Raw genomic sequence first — 21227 nt, forward strand, 5'->3', positions numbered from 1 at the left:
AGTCTAACTATATCGTTGAGTGGGGTTAGGTATGAAACAATGACATAGCATTATGCATTCATCTTGCATAATAACTAAGTGTGGTACATAAGTATAAGATTATCCTATATACGAAACATTTTAGACTTTACCCTAGAATGAACACACTTCTGACATTCTTTGGTCTATCCCTCTATTCATCTTTCGAGCTCAAGATCGGACAACAAGTTTATTCTAATGTTGATCATGCATTAAAATTTTAAAATAAGAATACAAGCACGAATCATAAGATAACCCTTCTCATACTAGAAACAAATTATATTACACCACTAATCGTAGCTACAACCCTAGATTAAGTGATTTTAGCTACCCATAGCACATAAGATGATGAAACAATGTTTAGGAATCATACAAAGTTTACCAAGATGAATAAATAGAAGAAAATTCCTAGAAAATTTAGCAAAATCGCCTAACTCCCAAGTGCTTCCGTCTTTTTGGAACTCGATAATATAAAAGTAGCACACTTAAACACATTTATAGTCTAAAAAAACATGTGGCCCAATTATGGTCGCCTAACTTTTCACACAAATGAAATAGGTCCGCGACGCGCTCCCAACATGGACTGCACTGTAAAGTGAAATTCCTCTTCTGCATACACAGATTAGCTACGCGACGCAGAGGTGCTTTTTGTAGTGTATTCTCCAACTTCTTGGCTCATTTTCTCCGCAACTTTGTCTTTTATTTTTCGACCTCTGTCCAGGTGCCCATTTTGGCTCATTTTTCTTTGCTTTTCACCCTGAAACATCTAATCATATTTGTTAGAAGAAGCAACATCAAAAGACTCTCAAAACTTAATTCCAACACCGAAAATGCTCTCAAACTTAGCTATATATATGGGTTAAATTGGTTATTATGTGCATAAATACACCCAAAATCATGTAGTCAGCCATGATGAGGGTTTTCTTGGGTACTAACTATGATTCTCGAGTGCCGGACAAGTCGTGACAATGAGAATCTTAGCGGTTGGCGTGTTTTCCCTTTTGGGTTTAGAGAGGTTCGCTACACGTATGACTATTGGGAAAGGGTAGAAGATGTTATTGACTGTTGCGAGTAGACTTTGGACAACATCAAGACTTATGATGCTATCTTTGCTTCTATGGTCACATATGAGCATAACAAAAATGGTCTCCATGCCTTTTGGAAGAATTGGTGTCCATCCACCAATACAATATCTATCTTTCTTGGAGAGTTATCTATATATTTATTGGATTTGAGAACCATTGCAGGCCTTCATGTTCATGAGTCTTGCTATGATGAAGTTGTACCCTTGGGTAAGAAGTTGACACACGTAGATGACCAAGGAATATATTTTTCTCCTAGGAAAATGCACTTACTTGTTTTCGGCGTTTTACTAACTTACCAAAGGTTTCATAGACAAAGTCTCCTTTTGAAACTGGACAAAGTTCCGATTTAGAGAACCGAGAAAATATGTTGATCCTTCACCAAGGACGTCTAAGAATCGTACAAAGCCAGTGATGAATGATGATCCTTTTGAAAATATTAACATGAGTTTTTTTTTACCGCGAATCAAAGAGGAGAATTCTCTTTTTGTCGAGCTAGGCATGGAAGACTCACATAGAGATGAGTCTTATCTTATGACTTTTCTTGCATGTGGGCTTTACAAGTTTTTGCTTCGTAACAAGAAAGTTGATTGCATTCGTGCTAGTATCTTCAAAGTTGCAAGGTTTATGACTCATCTGCAGAAAAATTCTTTGACAATTATGTTCATTGCAAGCATTTATCGTGCCCACAGGGATATATCACTTCTTAAAACTTAGGTGCTTGCGACATACTACTACTCATTCATTATGTATATGGATGGATAGGTGAGTATTTTGTGACCTATTATTGTGTTTCTAAACCCAACGAGGTGTATGAATTTGGCAGATTTCTGGAGAAAAGATGACAAAAAATATTTTGACCTTGTTGATGCTGCCAAGATATTTCATTAAGTGAATGTACATAACCTCCATAATTTGTCCATGTAACAAGCAAAAAAGCTACTTATTGATGATAGTGAAAAACTGTCCAATTTCTAGAGCGATTTTCTTATAGGCCTTTGTTCAAGTTTTGTCACTTTGAGGCAGGATGATGATCTGATTGTGGAGCCTTATAGCCCTCACCGGTTTAGTCGACAATTTGGGTATTGTCAAGATGTTCCTAGTGCTCTTCTAGAGTACCATTATTATGGTTCACTGCTAGGTTTGGTCTTTTGTTTTTAGTTGTTTTGAGTCAAGTATGTGATTATGCAAATCCTATCTTTAGTGTAGTTTTCTTGGATGCCAACATGCTTTAGAAAAATAAAGTTTGACGGATTTAAAGTAAAATATCACTAATTTACATCAACAAGGAAACTGACATCCTGCATGAACCAACAAGAATCTCAATGGCTAAACGCCAGCTTGAATAGGGCAAAACTTCCTCAGTACCGGCGCTGTAATTGGCGTTGTAATGCTCTTGTGAAAACTAAAGGTCAAAGCGGGGAGGTGAATAGCACTTCATAACTTCTGATCGACAATCTTTCGGTCTAATGCAAGTCTTAAGATGGAGGCTGAAGGGCAAACACACAATTATGAAAAATTGTGCTTTCCTTGGGAATGTTCCAAAGCTATAATATGGATTTGTCTAATTATGTATCACCATCTTCCCAATTAGGGATAGAAAGGAGAGACCAATTATTGTGAAAACTATTGATAGAGTATATTCAAGAGAGGAAGAAACTTTAATTTGTGTCAATCTAAGCTTGAAATTCAGTTTTTGCTTATCAAAATTAGCTTGGAGTGGAGATTTTCTGCCTGAGTATTGTCTCAGTTTAGCTTCTTTTATGAGCAGCTAGACTCTTAACTAAGGGTGTGTATGCTAGATAGGGGTGTAAAACACTGAATGAATATTCATTAATTGACTCTAATTTGATTGTATGACATGGATCTATTGTTGTCTTGAAGTTTTAATTTAAAATATGTGGTTGTAAAGATTGATTGAACCCTCCAACACTATTTTGACTTAAAATGCAAAATAAAGTTGGGTAAGACTCAATAGTGAGGACTTGCTGAAATTACTCCATGGGTTTGAGCCAGGGTTAGGACATTTCAAGTGATCTCACATTTAATGATATGAGCTAGCGATAGTCTATCTACTCAAGTAATGTTTTATGTTTTGTTTGAAATGATCTTGGAATTTGGAAGAATTCATAGGACATACACTTGATAGTTTGGGAGAATATCAAAGTGTAGCCTAGAATAAGTGTTATCAATGTATCAATTAACATTGTTTCACTTAATCATTGCCTATGCGGTTTGAAACCAAAATGGCAACTTATGAAAGTCCCAATACATAATTTGTGTGTTATAATTTGTAAGGATATACTTTTGTTTTGCCTATCATTCATCTTATTTGTCCCTTTCTCTATCATTTTGAATTCATACTCTTATGTCATTTCTTCATAATTGAGATAGTTATAACGTTAATAAAATAATAATGTTTATATTAATGTTGTAAATAATAGAATAAATAATTTGACAAGGAGGAAGTATTATCAAAGGTTTGAACTTTAGAAAGAAAAGGAAAAACAAGTTAAATGATAAGGTATCCGTAAATTGAACGAATGTGAAAAAAAATGTCTAAAATGGTCTATTAATTATATTTTTGTTGGAAATAGTTCTTTAACTATTTAAAAACTTATTAATTTTGGTTTCTTAACTATACACTTATCGATTTTATTCTTTTAAATATTTTTAAACTTGTCTTCTTTGTTCTCTCAACAATACACTTACTGATTTTAGTCCTTCGAGTATTCATAAACTTATTAGCTTTGATTTTTGTCCATATTTTTTTTTACAAATAGCTTAAGCTTATATTAACAGAACTCTTTGTGAAATTAAGTCTTTAATCCATTTTTAAGTTGCTTATCTATATTTGCTACTTTTTCTTGAAATTAATCTTATGAGAAGAACAATAAATGATTCAAAATAAAATTAATGACGAAAGAAGATATAATTTTATTCAATGGAGGATAAAATAGAACATATCATTGTTGCTAATGACTTGAATATGTCATGTTCCTTTTTTTAACGGTTAATGGGTTATAACAATGCGATTTTTTTTAGTTTTATTTTTCATACAACAGAAAAATAAGAGATTTGATCTTATTACTCAAATTTCTCTCTGTTAAATAAAATGAACAACATAATAAAATCAATCTATTAAAAAATGGAAAATGGTCTGAAATATATTTGAACTTTAATCGAAATTACTGTTACAATACCAAACTTTGAAAATGACTTTTTACCCCCCTGCACTATTTAATTGTGTATTTTAAAGGCATATATGTACTCACATGGACGTAAAAAATATTGCATAATTATAAGTAATATGATTCCACGTGGGCACATATATACCTTTAAAATATACTATTAGATAGTTCGGGGGTAAAAAATATACTATTAAACAGTTCAGGGGCAAAAGGTCCTCCATAAATTTGATATTGTAATAGCAGTTTCGGCCAAAGTTGGAGTATTTTTCAGACCATTTTTCCTTTAAAAAACTAAAAAAAAAGCTGCAAATCTATCATTTTATAAATTTCAACTTCTAAAAAATTAAAAAAAGAATTCTTCATTAAAGTTGTTGGAGTACAAATTTTGAATTCAACGGGTAATGTTTTTTTTCTTTTTATAATAAAGTTTATCACATTCAAATCATTAGTGGCAATAATATGCTTCATTTTATCGTTCGTTGAATAAAATTATGACTTATATCTTCTTTCCTCGTGAATTTTATTTTTAAATCGTTGAGGTTAAAGTTTTTTGCATAAGACTAATTTAAAGTAAAAATAGTGGAGAGAGAAACACAACAAAAAAAATTGATAAATGATTTAATTTCTTGAGACATAGATTCAGTTAATCTAAATACACAAGTACCTATAACTGAAATCCCAGAGACACACCTTAACTAAACTAATCTCCTATTACCCCCTGAACTTTTTTTTTTAGTAATTTGTACACCTTTTGACTTATGTGGCATCCAAATATCACCCACGTGCCTCAATTGCATGGAGTCACGGAGTGTGCCACGTAAGACAAAAGGCGTAGAAAATTATCAAAAAAATAAGTTCAGGGGGTAAAGTATGGACTTTTTAACAAAAGCAGGAGTCAAGTTCCGAGCCGGAATTCTTGGGCTTCTCTCGAGAAGATAAAAAAGATCAGATGTTAATGATAGCATTGTCGACATCTGTCCCTTGAGAAAGAGTAAGATAGGCAAAAAGGCAAGGACATTAGTTTAGTTAAGGTGTGTCTCTGAGATTTCGGTTGTAGTTTAGGGGGATATTTCTGCATTGTCCCTTAATGTAAACCTATATATATAAAAAATGAACAGAGATCAAATCCAATAAGAGCCTGTTTAAAGTGACTTAAAACAAATAACTTTTAAAAAATACTTTTGAAAGTGTTGAAACTTATTTTTAAAATAAGTAGTTATATGCTTGGATAAAAGTGTTGCAGTTGAAAAAAAAGTTGTTGATGTTTGACAAGTAAGTGTTGGTAAACATTTTTTTATCAAAATGTCTAAAATGCCCTTAAGGATGTTAACATGATAAAAAGTTGATTAATTTAAGACTTTATACTTAAAAAAAAATTAAAATAAAATCAATTTATATTTTACATCCATAGGTAATATTTTCTATCATTCACATATTTCTTTATCAGCACAAATTATTATTATTATTATTATTATTATTATATTAATAATAATAATAATAATATAACAATAATAATTAAATAATAATAATAACAACAACAACAACAACAATAATAATAATAATAATAATAATAATAAAAGAATTAAGGGCAAAATGGTAATATATTTGGTCAAGATAAAATGACTTTTAAGTTGGAAAAAAAAACACCTCTCACCTACCTTTTAGCAATTGGCTTAAAATAAGTTATTTTTGATTTAAAATAAATCACTTTGATAATTGACAAACACTTGTTTTTAAGCCCATCCAAACAAGCTCTAAATTTTTAAATAGTTAAAGAACTAAAATCAAATAAATATATAATTAAAAAACTAAAATCAATAAATATATAGTTAAAAGAACCAAATCTAATAAAAAAAATATATAATTAAGAAACCAGATTAGACTATCCTATAATTAAAGAGATTTTGTGTGGAAAAAGTAGGCATACTTGACAACCGTTGGAATTGAAATCCCGCCATGGATTTCTGGTCTTCCCGGCATTAAATGGATACTGTCTGTTTTTCACAGCATAATTTCAAAATGAGACAAAATATATTTGTTTTAGAGGAAAAAAGTTGATAATGCAGAAGAAGTGTGCTGGAAATAATTAATACAAAGAGAGAGATAAGATAGTCATAAATGCATACCTCAACTAACTCAGTAACTAGTTCACATATTTAGGTGTGTCTATCCAAATTTCATTTAAGCCTTTCTCCAACCAAATAAATCAGTAGTAATTATTGCATGCTTTGACGACTGACTCATCGATTTCATTCAATGTGGGGTTCCGCTGAGAATCTGTCGGTGCGATCAACCTCATTCCGGGAGGATCGTGATGATGAGGAGGAGGCGTTACGGTGGGCTGCGTTGGAACGGTTACCTACCTACACTCGTGTACGTAGAGGAATTTTCAGGAATATTGTTGGTGAATCATGGGAGGTCAATGTTGATAATCTTCAACATGATGAACGGAAAGTTGTGTTGGATCGTTTGTTCAAATCTGCTGATGATAATTGGGATAACTTGTTTAATCGCATTAGGCTTCGTTTCGATAGGTCAATTATCTTCTCTCGTGAATCAAAATTTTTGTCTTCTATGTCACATTTTATTTCACTCTTTTTTTCATTTCATTTGCAGAGTTGATTTGGAATTCCCAAAAATTGAAGTAAGATTTCAGCATTTAGCTGTTGAAGCTTATGTGCAACTTGGCAGTCGAGCACTCCCAACTATTTCTAATTTTGTCTTCAACATGACTGAGGTATTCATTTCCGTTTATCTCATCAATTACGGTAACACTTATACTTTTAACATCTGAAATTTATCCCTTCTCTATCATAGGCTTTCTTAAGGTATCTAAGAATATATTCTGGCAAGAGAACAACGCTCACAATTTTAGATGATATTAGTGGGATAATCCGACCTTCTAGGTATGAATGCATAAATCAATCTATTGAAAGTATGTATGATTTATTAACTAAAGCATTGTCGTGTTATTTTCTAGATTAACGCTTTTATTAGGTCCTCCTAGCTCTGGAAAAACCACATTGTTATTGGCACTTGCTGGACGCCTCAAATCTGACTTGCAGGTACTGTCTATTCATTGATTCTTCTGCGATATTATGGCAATATAGTACTAAGACATTGTTCAATTTGAAGATGTCAGGGGATATTACTTACAATGGACATGGTTTGAAAGAGTTTGTTCCTCAAAGGACATCCGCTTATGTCACTCAACAGGATTGGCATATCGCAGAGATGACTGTCAGGGAAACACTCGACTTCTCAGCACATTGTCAGGGTGTTGGATCCAAATATGGTAAAGTTGTATGAGATTCTTCTAGTTCTTTTGACATTTCCTTAACTGAACTGTTGAATTTTGCCACAGATATGCTTTTGGAGCTTTCAAGAAGAGAAAAGATGGCAGGAATAAAACCTGATGAAGATCTTGACATATTCATCAAAGTAAGTGTGATTTCGATGCAGATGTCAATGAGCGCTACTTTACTTCGTTAAATAAGTATGCTGACTTTTTTCTTAACAAATTTATGACAATTCATACATGATATGTATTCTTAATTAGGCGTTAGCTTTGGAGGGGAATGATGCTGGACTTGTTGTTGAGTACATACTAAAGGTATTTTGTAAATTTGGTTTAGATTCATGTGATGCTTTGATATTTGCATAGATTGTACTACTGGCTTTTTACATTAATAATGTGTTGGCTTTTTTAAAGATGGTGCAACAAAGAGAAGACTATCTCTCAATAATTTTACTAAGCAACATAATCAACAGAAATCTGCACAACAGGAATTCAAAAAAAAAAAAAAAGAATATCTAAACAAACTAAAAGGATCTAATAGAAATTTAAAATTGAAAAAAGTAGATTCATCCTAAAACTAAACAACTTATCATGCTAAAAAGATTACTGCATTCACTGAAAACAAATTTCAACACTTCTCCTTAATAACAAAGTTCAACTACACTCCCAAATTAGAGATCTAGGCGATCATCTGCAAAACTATACTCAACTTACGAGGTCAGGGTTGAATATTTTTTTTTGTGTGTGTGTGTGTGGAGGGGGAGGGTTTCAATAAGGGATAGACACTACACTAAGATAACAAAAGTAAAGATAGATTGATCAAAGACCTTTTGACCCAAGGATAGCAAATAAATTCTGGAATGGGAATTCAATTCATGCTCAAACATAACCAAATATCATCAAGATAATCGTGGGTAAGTCAACTATGCATTGGATTCTCAAGGACCCACTTGTATCTCTTGATCACAAGCAAGTATATCTGGACTAATTCTCTCGAACTTAGCAAGTATAACAAACTAAACAATTCAATATGGCAACACTAGGATTATCGTACCTATAGCGAGATGAGGGTTAGAAGGGATCTAGACTTTCTCAAGTTCTAGTCCTTTTGTCAATCCTCAAATCGTGCTAATCAATCTTTCCTACTCTTAATCCTCTTCCCTAAGCAAGATCAAGATAAATACAAGTCCTTGGGTCGATCACTCCCTTGGAAGACAATTAAAACATGAGATCAATTAAAGAATCAAAGACTCATATCATAAACAAGATAGTATTCAATTAATTGCAAAAGCACAAAACTAGAATCAAAACCACAATGTCCAAATCTGAAAATCAGACACTACAACTATGAACAATTAAGCAAAACCAAGAGTTGAAGAAAGATCTTTAAGGTTTGCAAATTTAAGCTCACACAATCTTCGCTCTTCAAGTTGAGTGGTGGCTCTTTCCTCCCAAATTAGGATTGATTAGCTACAATGTAGGTCAGTGCTAGGTCCAAGATATGAGATATATTCTCATGAGCTAGTGTCGGCTTTTATATGAATTTGAGGCTGAAACGATGAGATTCCAGTCATTTACAAATATCTCAACAAACTAGAAATGTGTAATAGAAATTTTGAAATTAAAAAATGTGAAAAATGCATCCTAAAACTAAAAAACTTATTATGCTAAGATAATTACTGCAATAACTAAAAGAAAATTTCAACAGAGAAAGAGATGTGATTCATCTATAATTCAAACTCGGCATACTTGTTTGTATATCAAACATCAATGTGGATCACTCTCTCTTCCTGTTCTTGTTGCTAAACTCCTATTTTTCTTTTGTAGTGTGATGATGCAATGCGTACTAATTTAATGTAATATATGCTTGGTATGCGTTTCTATTTCTTGTTGTTACAAGTGTCTTAGAATCATGATTATGCTATTGGCATTTCTGCAAGAAGTGCAACAAATTCATGTTACAAGTGCATAATATGTGGATGTTGTGTCGAGTAATTTTTAATTTCATCTGCTTACTAACATTTATCTAACAAAGATTCTAGGTTTAGACAATTGTGCGGACACCTTGGTCGGGGATGAAATGCTCAAGGGGATCTCTGGAGGCCAGAAAAAACGGCTCACCACTGGTGCATGGATTATTTATGTTTTTTTCATTTGGATTATGAAATGATCAATAGTTCTAACTTCTAAGCATACTAATATATTTGATGGTTGTTATAGGTGAGTTGTTGGTGGGTCCATCAAGAGTGCTCTTCATGGATGAAATCTCAACAGGGCTTGATAGTTCCACAACATACAAAATTATTAAATATCTTAGACATTCAACGCATGCACTCGATGGAACTACTGTTATTTCTCTTCTTCAACCTGCTCCAGAGACGTATGATCTATTCGATGACATTATTCTTTTGTCTGAAGGCCAGATTGTGTATCAAGGACCTCATGAAGATGTCCTTAACTTTTTTGAATATATGGGATTTCATTGTCCCGAGAGGAAGAATGTCGCAGACTTCCTTCAGGAAGTAAGTGTGTAGCTCTGGATTGTGAATAAATTTGATGGCGTCTTAGCTTCTTAGGTAAATGTTTTTTTTTCTCATACAGGTTGTCTCTATGAAGGACCAAGAACAGTACTGGGCTGTTTCTCATCGCCCGTACCATTACATACCAGTGACCAAGTTTGCTGAAGCTTTTCGATCATACCGCACTGGGAAGAATTTATCTGAAGAGCTAAATATTCCTTTCGATAAACGCTACAATCATCCTGCAGCCTTGTCCACTTCTAAATATGGAGCGAAAAAAACGCAACTTCTTAAAACTGGCTTTGACTGGCAACTTCTGCTCATGAAAAGGAATTCGTTTATTTATATTTTCAAATTTTTTCAGGTAGATCCAGCATGAGTGTTTTGAAGAATTACACCAAAAGAACTAAAACAGGATTATCATATATATATATATATATATATATATATATATAAATAGCTTTTGGAGGCTTCTGAATTACATTTCCAAAAGCACATTCGTGTTCTTACGTTCTCTATGTTGGTTTTCAGCTCTTCTTGGTTTCTTTGATCACCATGAGTGTTTTCTTCCGCACAACTCTGCATCACAATACAATTGATGATGGAGGCCTATATCTTGGGCAACTGTATTTTTCCATGGTTATTATTCTGTTCAATGGTTTCACGGAGGTCTCCATGCTTATTGTCAAGCTTCCGGTCATTTACAAGCATAGAGACTTGCATTTCTATCCATGCTGGGTCTACACACTTCCTTCTTGGGTATTGAGCGTTCCAACTTCCCTGGTAGAATCTGGTTTATGGGTAGCAGTGACATATTATGTTGTTGGATTCGATCCAAGTGTTGCACGGTAAAGTATAGACTTTCAGATTCACATTTTATCTTTATCTGAATTCTATACCCACTATCTTACCTGTTGTTCTCTGATTTTATTTTTTCGTTAACTCTGCAGATTCTTTAAACAATTTTTGCTATTCTTTTTTCTGCATCAAATGTCTCTTGCACTTTTTCGTCTAATGGGAGCCTTGGGTCGCAATATGATTGTTGCAAACACTTTTGGATCTTTTGCTATGTTGATTGTCATGGCTCTTGGGGGATATATTATTTCAAGAGGTGAAACTGAATACTCGTATTGCTTTTATCTTGCTAAGATCCACGATAAGTTGATGATTCATTTCATATTTTCTGTTCTGACAGATAGAATACCAAGTTGGTGGATCTGGGGCTTTTGGATTTCTCCCCTGATGTATGCTCAAGATGCAGCTTCGGTTAATGAATTTCTTGGGCATGCATGGGACAAGGTCTTCTTTTATGATGCCAAGTATTTTAAATTGGTCTTATGTTTGCTTAAGTTATTTACTTTTCTTGACATAACTGTAAAAAAGGCAAGAATATGTACTGTACTTGAGGTAAACTTAGAGCTAACTTTTGAAATGAATTCTTACTAGTATCTGCAAATTTCATTTTACACATTGTAAAAGTAGACAAAACAAAGATTATGAAATGAAATGATTGCATCGAAGAATGAATTCTATGTGTTCTATAGAAGAACTGAGCTGTAATGTTTTGATGAACATGGAAAACCATTACACCACCCTTTTACTTAGTGAGTATTGTCATTTCAACTGTTTGGCAATCATCCAATACATGTCCTTTAACATCATATCCACTGTTTCCTTGTATTAAATAAGAAAACAACTTAACAAGTTTTCTCTTATGCATGCAGAGAGAAAACAAGAACTCTGATTTGCGACTAGGTGAAGCTTTATTGAAGTCACGCAGTTTATTCCCCCAGAGCTGTTGGTACTGGATTGGTGTCGGTGCTTTGCTTGGATATACGATTCTATTCAACATGTTATTCACATTCTTCCTGGCCTACCTCGACCGTAAGACTCTTATCCTATATGTGATTCTCACATAGTTTGAATCATCAAATGAAAAAAGAAAAAACTGGACATATAGTGGCATGTTGCTATGTAACAACAAAAACCAATTTTGTATTTTTTTTTTCTCATTTTACTTTTCTTCAGCTCTTGTCAAGCATCAAGCTGTGGTTTCTAAGGAAGATCTTCAAGATAGAGGCAGGACTAAGAAAGACGAACCTGCTGTCATTCAGCTACAAGAGTATTTAAAGCATTCTGGCTCGCTGACTAGTAAGAAGATTGCTGATTAGTTAGGGCGTGTTGCATTTTACGAGATTTGAATTTCAACTCAGACTTTTCGGTATGTATAATGAGATTTCTACTTAATACTATTCAGGACAAAGTTTCAAGAATAGAGGCCTCGTTCTACCTTTTCAGCCACTTTCCATGACTTTCAAGGATGTCAACTACTATGTCGATATACCTCTGGTATATTCCTCAACCTCTTCTTTCCAAATTTATCTGAGCATCTTTTTATCTCTGAAGAACACAAATATCATGGATCTTGGGCCGCACTTTATGGCATTTCCACTATAAAAAAAATCCAATCCCAATGTTACTTCAGGAACTGAAACAACAAGGCATGGCAGAAGAGCGGTTGCAGTTGTTGGTTAACATCACTGGAGCATTCAGGCCTGGGGTTCTCACTGCACTGGTGGGAGTTAGTGGTGCTGGAAAAACCACCCTCATGGATGTATTAGCCGGAAGAAAAACTGGTGGTACTATAGAAGGGAGCATCCACATATCGGGTTACCCAAAGAAGCAAGAAACGTTTGCTAGAATATCTGGCTACTGTGAGCAAAATGACATCCACTCACCTTGCTTGACCATTCTTGAATCACTACTGTTTTCTGCTTGGCTACGTTTGCCATCAAAGGTTGACGTAGAGACACAAAAGGTAACACCTCGGATAATTTCTGATATTTTCTATACTGGACTCAAATAACTTATAAGGAGGACATCGGTTTCAGGCATTTGTTGACGAGGTAATGGAGCTTGTGGAGCTGAGTCCACTAAGAGGAGCTTTGGTTGGTTTGCCTGGAGTTGATGGACTGTCAACAGAACAAAGGAAACGGCTAACAATTGCTGTTGAACTAGTAGCTAACCCTTCTATAGTGTTCATGGATGAACCTACATCTGGATTGGATGCAAGAGCTGCAGCTATTGTAATGAGGACTGTACGTAACATTGTGAACACCGGCCGAACAATTGTTTGCACTATCCACCAGCCCAGCATTGACATTTTTGAATCATTTGATGAGGTATTTCTTTGCTATTCTAAATGGATTTCTTTTCTTCTTTTTCTCTTTTAGAACAGCTGTCCAAACATATTGGTTTTGCGCTGCACAAGCTGCCTGAGGGCCGTGACAGGGCACCCAACAATGTCAATTTTTGCTGAATGAATGTCTTCTATATTTGAAGTTCTCTCCATTAAATAGAAAGAATGCTGAATTAATGTCAATTTTTACACTCAACAACCCTATTTTTGTTGTGGCGTATATGGGCATGAGCATTGCAAGATGATTACTTTATCAATCAAGAAATTATTGAGTTCATGAGACATATATTATTCACCTGAATCAGATCTTAATATTTCGGGAGGGGGAAAACTCTTTTGGAAGAAGAAACGATTTGGTCTCAATAAAAGATCCTATGGAAAGAAAAGAAAATGGAATTGATTCAGGTAGAAAATTGAGTCCCAGAGTTAGCCAAAAATGTCTTGAATATGGAAAATACTTTAGATTTCGGACGGAGAAAATACACCCATGTAAACCGATTATGACCGCCTATGAATGTCACAAAGTACTAGAAATGAACATGAGAAATAATTGGTGAAATTCCCCAAACACCACTATGATTGACATTAAAACACTTTGTAACACAGCTACCAAAATTAGGAAAAGGAAGAGTTTTACTTTTGCTTAATTTACAAATAGAGAAATCATAGGAAGCTGGTGAATTTTGATTTTTATTTCTCAATGAACCGAGAGTGCCAAGTTTATCATATGAGTCAAATACATAAGGGAGTCACCCTTAGGAGTCGCTTTTAGATGGACCATGTGTGCCAAGTTTATCATTTCTTATTATGGTGTGGTTTCACTGCTGCTTGAAACTTAGAAGCCTTTCCATGTGGAGAGGCCAAACAAAGAGACCTTGGCCCAAATATAGACTTTCAACATGTGGACGTCAAGGACTGAATCATCAGCACATACACCATTGCGCTGAATTAGCCATGAGAACTTACTTCTCTGTCTGAAGTAAGTTTAGCAAGAAGTTTTGAATACTTCCAATGAGTTCCGAAAAAAAGTATCTGCTAGATGTTACTGAGAGAAATTAGGAGTCTTGGGCTGCTGTTGTGATTATAAGTATGGTGTTGTGTTACTGGAAAAAAAAAAAGGAAAAGGTGTTCAATAAGTACCGAAGATCGGCCACAGCTTTAGAAAAGAAAAAGAGGTGGTATAAGTTTGTCATTACGACCAATAAAAGAGGTAACTGAAGAGGACTTGAAACCAGTAGGCTGAAGAGGACAAAGAGGCATAGAAAATGTAGGTGCTCATTACAACATAATGCAGTCGAGGAGTTCATCTACAGGAAGCCAAAGAGGGATAGAACCAGCATGAAGACAAGAAGCAAGTGTTGCGGAAATATCGTGGATTAACTAGCACACAATCACAAACAAAGAAAATATAGAAGAAAAATAACAGATGGATTTAATGAGGTTCGGCTAGGCCTAATCCTCTAAGCAAAAGCAGAGAGTTTTTCACTACAAAAAAAAAGGTTTATACTGTCTCAAGCCTCTAAGACTATATTGTGTCCTTTACAATGCTTTAGAATCCCCAACTATATCCCCTATATAGAGATCTCAAGTAGTCTCAAACCTATATGGAGAAGGTTCTCCTAATCCTAAATGGACAACATATTCCTTTCCCAAATCTATGAGCACAAAGGTTCCTATGCCAATAGAGATTATGAGTTTCCAAAATATACGAGAAAAAGTTCAAGACATAATTAACAATATTCTTGTTGGAAGCTTAGACAGCATAGAGAAGTACAAAATGACAGACTGAATATACAATGCTTAACTGCTTATTCTCATAATACGATAAAATCAAGGAGTATCAGTCCGTTGTACAGAATATAATAGACAAATGTATTGTTGCTTGCTTCTCATTATTTGACTATTGATTTCTATTGTAATGGCAGCTTTTGTTTATGAAGCGCGGAGGAGAGCTCATTTATGCAGGACCTCTTGGTCCTAAATCTTGCAAGTTAATAGAGTATTTTGAGGTTATATACTTACAAACTTTTTGTTTCCATCGTGTGCATTTTGCTATTTCTTGACATATGATCATCTAAAAGTAGGTATATATTACACTTGTCGTGTAGGCAATTGAAGGAGTACCCAGAATAAGACCTGGATATAATCCAGCTACATGGATGTTGGAGGTTACTTCGTCAGTAGAAGAAACTCGACTTGGTGTTGATTTTGCAGAAATTTACCAAAGATCAAACCTTTTTCAGTACGAACAATTTTCTCATCTCTAACTTACTCTATGCTCTTTTCCCTAACTCTTTACTTCTTTTCTTGTGTATCCAGATATAATCAAGTTTTGGTTGAAAGGCTAAGCAGGTCAAGTGGCGATTCAAAAGATTTGAATTTCCCTGCTAAGTATTGTCAGTCCTATTTCAGTCAGTTCCTAGCTTGCCTTTGGAAGCAAAATCTCTCATATTGGCGCAATCCACAATATACTGCTGTTCGCTTCTTCTATACGCTCATCATATCTTTGATGCTTGGGACAATTTGTTGGAGATTCGGATCAAAAAGGTTTCTTTCTACATTTATTGTAACCTGAACATGTTTTGTACTTACACTCCTTTGTCATCATCACATATTGGTCATCACTATCGATATGTTACTCTCAACAGGGATTCACAGCAGGATTTATTCAATGCAATGGGATCCATGTATGTTGCAGTGTTGTTCGTTGGAGTTACAAATGGCACTGCTGTCCAACCAGTTATTTCCGTTGAAAGATTTGTCTCATACCGAGAGAGAGCTGCAGGGATGTACTCAGCTTTACCATTTGCATTTGCTCAGGTTTCCCCGTATTTCTGTTTCCTTTATAAGTAGTTAAAAACTTGTTTTTTTTTCTTAGGTATTCTTAACAGTGTTCCACTTCACTATACAGGTTGCTATTGAGTTTCCGTATGTGTTTTCACAAGCAATAATCTACAGCATTATATTCTATTCAATGGCAGCTTTTGAATGGACTGCATCGAAATTTTTATGGTACCTGTTGTTTATGTACTTCACTATGTTGTACTTCACCTTTTACGGTATGATGACTACTGCAATCACACCCAATCACAACGTGGCTGCCGTTGTTTCTGCTCCTTTTTACATGATTTGGAACCTTTTCAGTGGTTTCATGATACCTCATAAGGTAATGAAGTACTCCATTTGTCTCAATTTATAAGACTTACTTTCCTTTTTAGTCAGTTCTACAAAGAATGACAGGTCTATGTTACCCATACTAAAATGATTTATCGTCACACAAATTTTGTATCTCACATTCTTATGTGACTCTGTAAACTTTTTGTTTCTAATTACAAATTTTGAAACAGAGGATCCCAATATGGTGGAGATGGTATTACTGGGCAAACCCTGTAGCTTGGACTTTATACGGGCTTGTCGCGTCCCAGTATGGTGATGATGTAAGACTGGTGAAACTATCCGATGGAATTCAGTCACTTCCAGCAAACCTTTTGGTGAAGAATGTATTTGGGTACAGGCATGATTTCATTGGGGTTGCTGGTTTTATGGTTGTTAGCTTTAGCCTGCTGTTTGCAGTGATTTTTGCATATGCAATAAAATCATTCAATTTCCAGAAGAGGTAATTTGAAGGAAATGAAGATGATACCACTCAATTTATAATTCACCAATTATGGTCTTGGATGATTCCTTTTATACTAAGCAACATATAGTTAATTAACTATAATTTGTCATTCCATTTTTAAAGAATTGACTTGTATATAATATAGTATATTATTTGAACTGAAAATCTAGTTACCAAATTGGAGAATGGAGTAAATTTGGCTCATTTTTGATAGTGTTTTGTTGGTTCAAAAGTGATTAGGGCGTCATGCAGAAGCTTATAGTTTGTAAATTACATGATTGATAAATTAGATGACAAATATTTATATTAAAAATGAATATGAAGAAAAATATTAAAATTGCAGAGAGAAAAATTCTCCACAAACAAAATTCTCTAAACAACTACATTCGGGATGTTCTTGTGTTCTTTATGAAAATACTCATCTTTAATCTATAGTTCTCCAAACTTTTCTTATGAAAAAAGAATAAAAATCAAATATGGAACAATCTTATATTTTTCTTTCCGAGAAAGTAAAAATAAATTAATATTTTGTCTTTTTTAAAAAAAAAATCTCAATTAAGATAAGAAATCAGAGCAAAACCCTAACATGTTCCAAGTTTGTTAAATTGACCACATGTTTGATTGTAAAATAATTGTAATCTTTGTGCTTCGGAAAAGAAGTAAAAAATTTCTACAAATGCAATTGTGCCAATAAGAAAAAGTGATCTGGTATAAAAATGGATAGGAAAAAATTGTAAAAAATTTAGGAGCCGTCAAAAGGGGTTCTGTAGAGTGGTCTAACCCCAAGGTAATCTTTTTGGAGTTGTTTCCATGTCCGACAAAAAAAGCTTGGTGTGAATTGAGGTAGCTAGCTACCAGCTAGTCTAAGTAATATATTGATGTAATTCCATGCAAATCTGGATACACGGCGAACATGAGGTCCCGCTCACTATTCATGACCAGACAAAAAGGGACCACTAGCCTAGAGAATCAAATAGGGAATAGGCCCTGCGGACTGGCTATCTTTCTCTTTATACGTAATATCTTGAAAAGCAAAGAAAAAGATCTACCGTGACTTTATGTTGGCATGGGATTTGGGTTACAAGCAAGTCATTCTTGAAACAGATTTTGAATATGGTTTGCATGGTAAGAAACAAGTTACATATGATCCCTACTCCTTTTTAAATTACAAATCCCGTAAAATTGTTGTCATCTGAATACATCCCATTTGATATATTATAAAATTAGCTTATTCATATTAAAAATAAATTGAATATAAAAATAAATGCCAGTTCCCCAGATTATACATATCAAATTGATATCAATCTCTTTCAAATAACAATTTCTAACAACTCAAATTTCAAATCCTTCTCTTGAATCTCTATATACACTGTTTTATTAATAAAATCATGTTGCAGATAATTAACGATACTTAATGAAGTGGAAAGAAAAAAATTGGTGAAGATGAACGGTCTCTTCAATAACTTGCAATCATAAATTGGAAAGAGAAAATATTTGAAATTCAAAAATAAAGAGATTGAGATAATTTGTGATACCAAGGCGTGATTTTAGGCGTGAAAAAAAGGGATGTGTTTGAAAAAAGTGAGAGGAATTGTGGAAATTAAAGAGAGATTTTTATAATTTTTTAGAATGATAGAAAATAATTTAAGAAAAAATAGCAATAAAAAAATGCAAATAACTACAGTATCCTATTTTTGATTAATTTTAATTTCAATGATAAATATATTTTTAATAAAAAATGCAAATAACTACAATATCCTATTTTTGATTAATTTTAATTTCAATGATAAATAATTCTTTTATGAAACACGTGATAGTTTTTGTCTTCTATTATTAGACATAAAAGATATATAATAATTTGAATTTTAAAAAATCAAAAGTTTGAACGATTTTTGTGGTGTTGACACAGGACAATTTTGTCTCTCTTATTATATATAAACATAGATGCTAACACGCAATACATTTGTTTATCTTTTTATATATAGATAGAGATATAGATTTTACTAAATATAATTTTGTTTATTTTATTAGCTTTCTGTTAATCAGATATTGAGCAAGTGTAATGGAAAGTTTTAGAACTGTCTAATTAAATTCTAATTCAAATTGTAATTAAAAAATTAATATAGAAAAAACCGGTAATCTTCGGTTAATAACTCAAGTTCAATATTTATGTTTTATTCAAATAAAGTATTTAATTTGTTTTAATTTTAAAAGAGATAGTATAAAAAAAATACCTCCAAACTTGACGCAGATTATTTATTTCGTCTCAGAACCACTGACAAGCTTAAAAACACCCTACAGTTGACGAATTAAGCTTGGTTTTATTTTGATTAGTGGATTGATTTTAATGTATGAGCAAGTTAAATGATTTTAATAATATTTAGATTTAATTATATAAAAATAAATGGGAAAATTGTATATAATAGCAAACTAATAACCTAAAATAAATGGAGTAGCTAGGGTTTGATTTAATTGTGCTCTGTAGCAAACGTTTGCAAAAAATTGTCAGGCGTCTCTCTCCCAAATATCTCGCTCGCCACTCTCCTCCAATCTCTCGCTCGCTTCCTCACTTTTTATACAAACACAAGTGTATAAAAATTATTTCTAATTGTATAAAGCAGAGAAAATTGTATAAATACATATTTTTTTGTTCCCCTCTCTCCTCTCTCCCAAATCTCGCTCGCCACCCTCGCCTTTCTCACTTAAAAAAAGAAGCGAAATGTATAAATTGTGTTTCTGTTTGTATAAAGCGTGAGAAAATTGTATATACACATGCAATTACATATATTTTTATCCTATACACTTATAATTATACAATAAAAATAGTCCCCTGCCCAGTTTCTTTTGCCTTTCTCTCTTTCTCGTTTTATACAATTTTCAAATTGTATCTAATTTCTCTTTTTCTCGTTTTATACAATTCGATTCAATTGTATATTCCTTGTCAAGTCTCTTTTGTCTTTCTCTCTTTCTCATTTTATACAAATTTAAATTGTATATACTTGTTCTACGCACTTATAATAATACAATTCATTTTATGCACTTCGTTTTTATACAGTTCTCTGCCCAAGTGTCTTTCTCTTTCTTGTTTTATACACTTCGTTTTATACAATTTGTTTCAACTATATATGTATAGCGAATTATACAGTTTCTATGTTTGCTATAGAGCGCAATTATGCAAACTTTGCTATAGCATACAAATATGAATTTTTTATTTACTATATGTGAAAGTTGCCCTATATATATAGAAATGTTGCAACATGAGAGATATTTTTGTAAATATTTTTCCATTTAATATCATAGTTTAGTTTTTACATTATTGAAAAGTAAAACTACTTTTTCCTTCTTTCTCTATTTTTTCGCGTAACTTCCTTTGATTTCTCCTTTTTCCTTGAAAAGGACAATTTATTTCTTTATTAATCCTTTTTTATGTTCTTTTTATTTTTCAACCGAATTAAAAGCTTTTCTTTTGGGTTTTTTGTCTCCCTTTTCTCTATCTAAAATTCCTATATTGTTATAAACATATTTGTATTATAGTGAATTTCTAATTATGTTGAGTCTTTTTATGATATGGTTAGAAATCCTACTTGGGACAAAGTTAGGTTTCCTTTCTTTCATTGTAAAGAAGATTTGAGAATCTATAAATATGATAAGAAGTCTTCTGTCTTCACCCTACTGTATTCTTCTTCTTGTTTATATAGTTTCATAACACGTTATCAACACGAGCCAATGATCGAGCTTTGATCTTGTTAAGTACAGGCTTTAAGACATAAACATATAGGGTGTGTAAAAATGCAGAAACTTTCAGTAATGGGTTTGGTAAGTATACTTTGTATTTTGTGAAATTCTTTTTGTGTGCACATAAAGGGAAAACGTACACATGGTTTATGCAATTATTCTTTCTCATCAAATTGCATGTTCTTTAATTCTTTTCTGACTGTTATAAGGCTTACAGAAATACTTTTTAAAGATGTGCTAATTTTATCCTTCAACTCAAAGGCTGAATTTTATGTATTTTGACTTATTAATTTATAAGTTGAGGGTAAGACGATAGATTCACATTCAATCACAAAAAGAGGGTAAGATAACGGATTCATGTCTAATCGCACTAAAAAGGTAAGATATCAGGTTTAAGCCTTGGTGTACCGTGATAAATTAAAGATGTTGAGTTCAAGTCTCATGATTTGTGGCTTTAAGTCCTTTTATATGGATAAGACGTTGAGTTTGAGTCTCGGTGCACTATATTGATGATATAATTATGACTAAAGAAAAACAATATAGTTTTTAAATGAAATTTAGTCATA

At 33.2% G+C, this 21227-nt stretch overlaps 1 protein-coding gene across 1 annotated transcript; it reads left to right on the forward strand.

Annotated features, from left to right (window-relative positions):
• Positions 1 to 6547: 6547 nt before the first annotated feature.
• LOC107020404 (ABC transporter G family member 32) lies at positions 6548 to 17139 on the forward strand. The gene is made up of 24 exons (XM_015220751.2): positions 6548 to 6825; positions 6908 to 7028; positions 7109 to 7197; positions 7272 to 7356; positions 7427 to 7586; positions 7656 to 7732; positions 7851 to 7904; positions 9625 to 9715; positions 9810 to 10111; positions 10191 to 10472; positions 10640 to 10956; positions 11059 to 11219; positions 11304 to 11407; positions 11833 to 11992; positions 12137 to 12259; positions 12366 to 12457; positions 12594 to 12926; positions 13000 to 13290; positions 15233 to 15316; positions 15416 to 15549; positions 15627 to 15854; positions 15956 to 16127; positions 16219 to 16473; positions 16655 to 17139. The coding sequence occupies exons 1-24, from the start codon at positions 6548 to 6550 to the stop codon at positions 16925 to 16927; spliced, it is 4266 nt and encodes a 1421-aa protein (XP_015076237.1). The 3' UTR covers positions 16928 to 17139.
• The last annotated feature ends 4088 nt before the right edge of the window (positions 17140 to 21227 follow it).

The sequence above is a fragment of the Solanum pennellii genome, chromosome 5, assembly GCF_001406875.1.
Source record: "Solanum pennellii chromosome 5, SPENNV200".
Classification (NCBI taxonomy): domain Eukaryota; kingdom Viridiplantae; phylum Streptophyta; class Magnoliopsida; order Solanales; family Solanaceae; genus Solanum; species Solanum pennellii.

Excerpts from the sequence above, each read along its gene's own strand:
- LOC107020404 (XM_015220751.2), top strand. The coding sequence starts at position 6,548 with ATGTGGGGTTCCGCTGAGAATCTGTCGGTGCGATCAACCTCATTCCGG. Across the intron at positions 7,029-7,108 it reads TTGTCTTCAACATGACTGAG|GCTTTCTTAAGGTATCTAAG; the intron begins GTATTCATTTCC and ends TCTCTATCATAG. Across the intron at positions 7,198-7,271 it reads GGGATAATCCGACCTTCTAG|ATTAACGCTTTTATTAGGTC; the intron begins GTATGAATGCAT and ends GTTATTTTCTAG.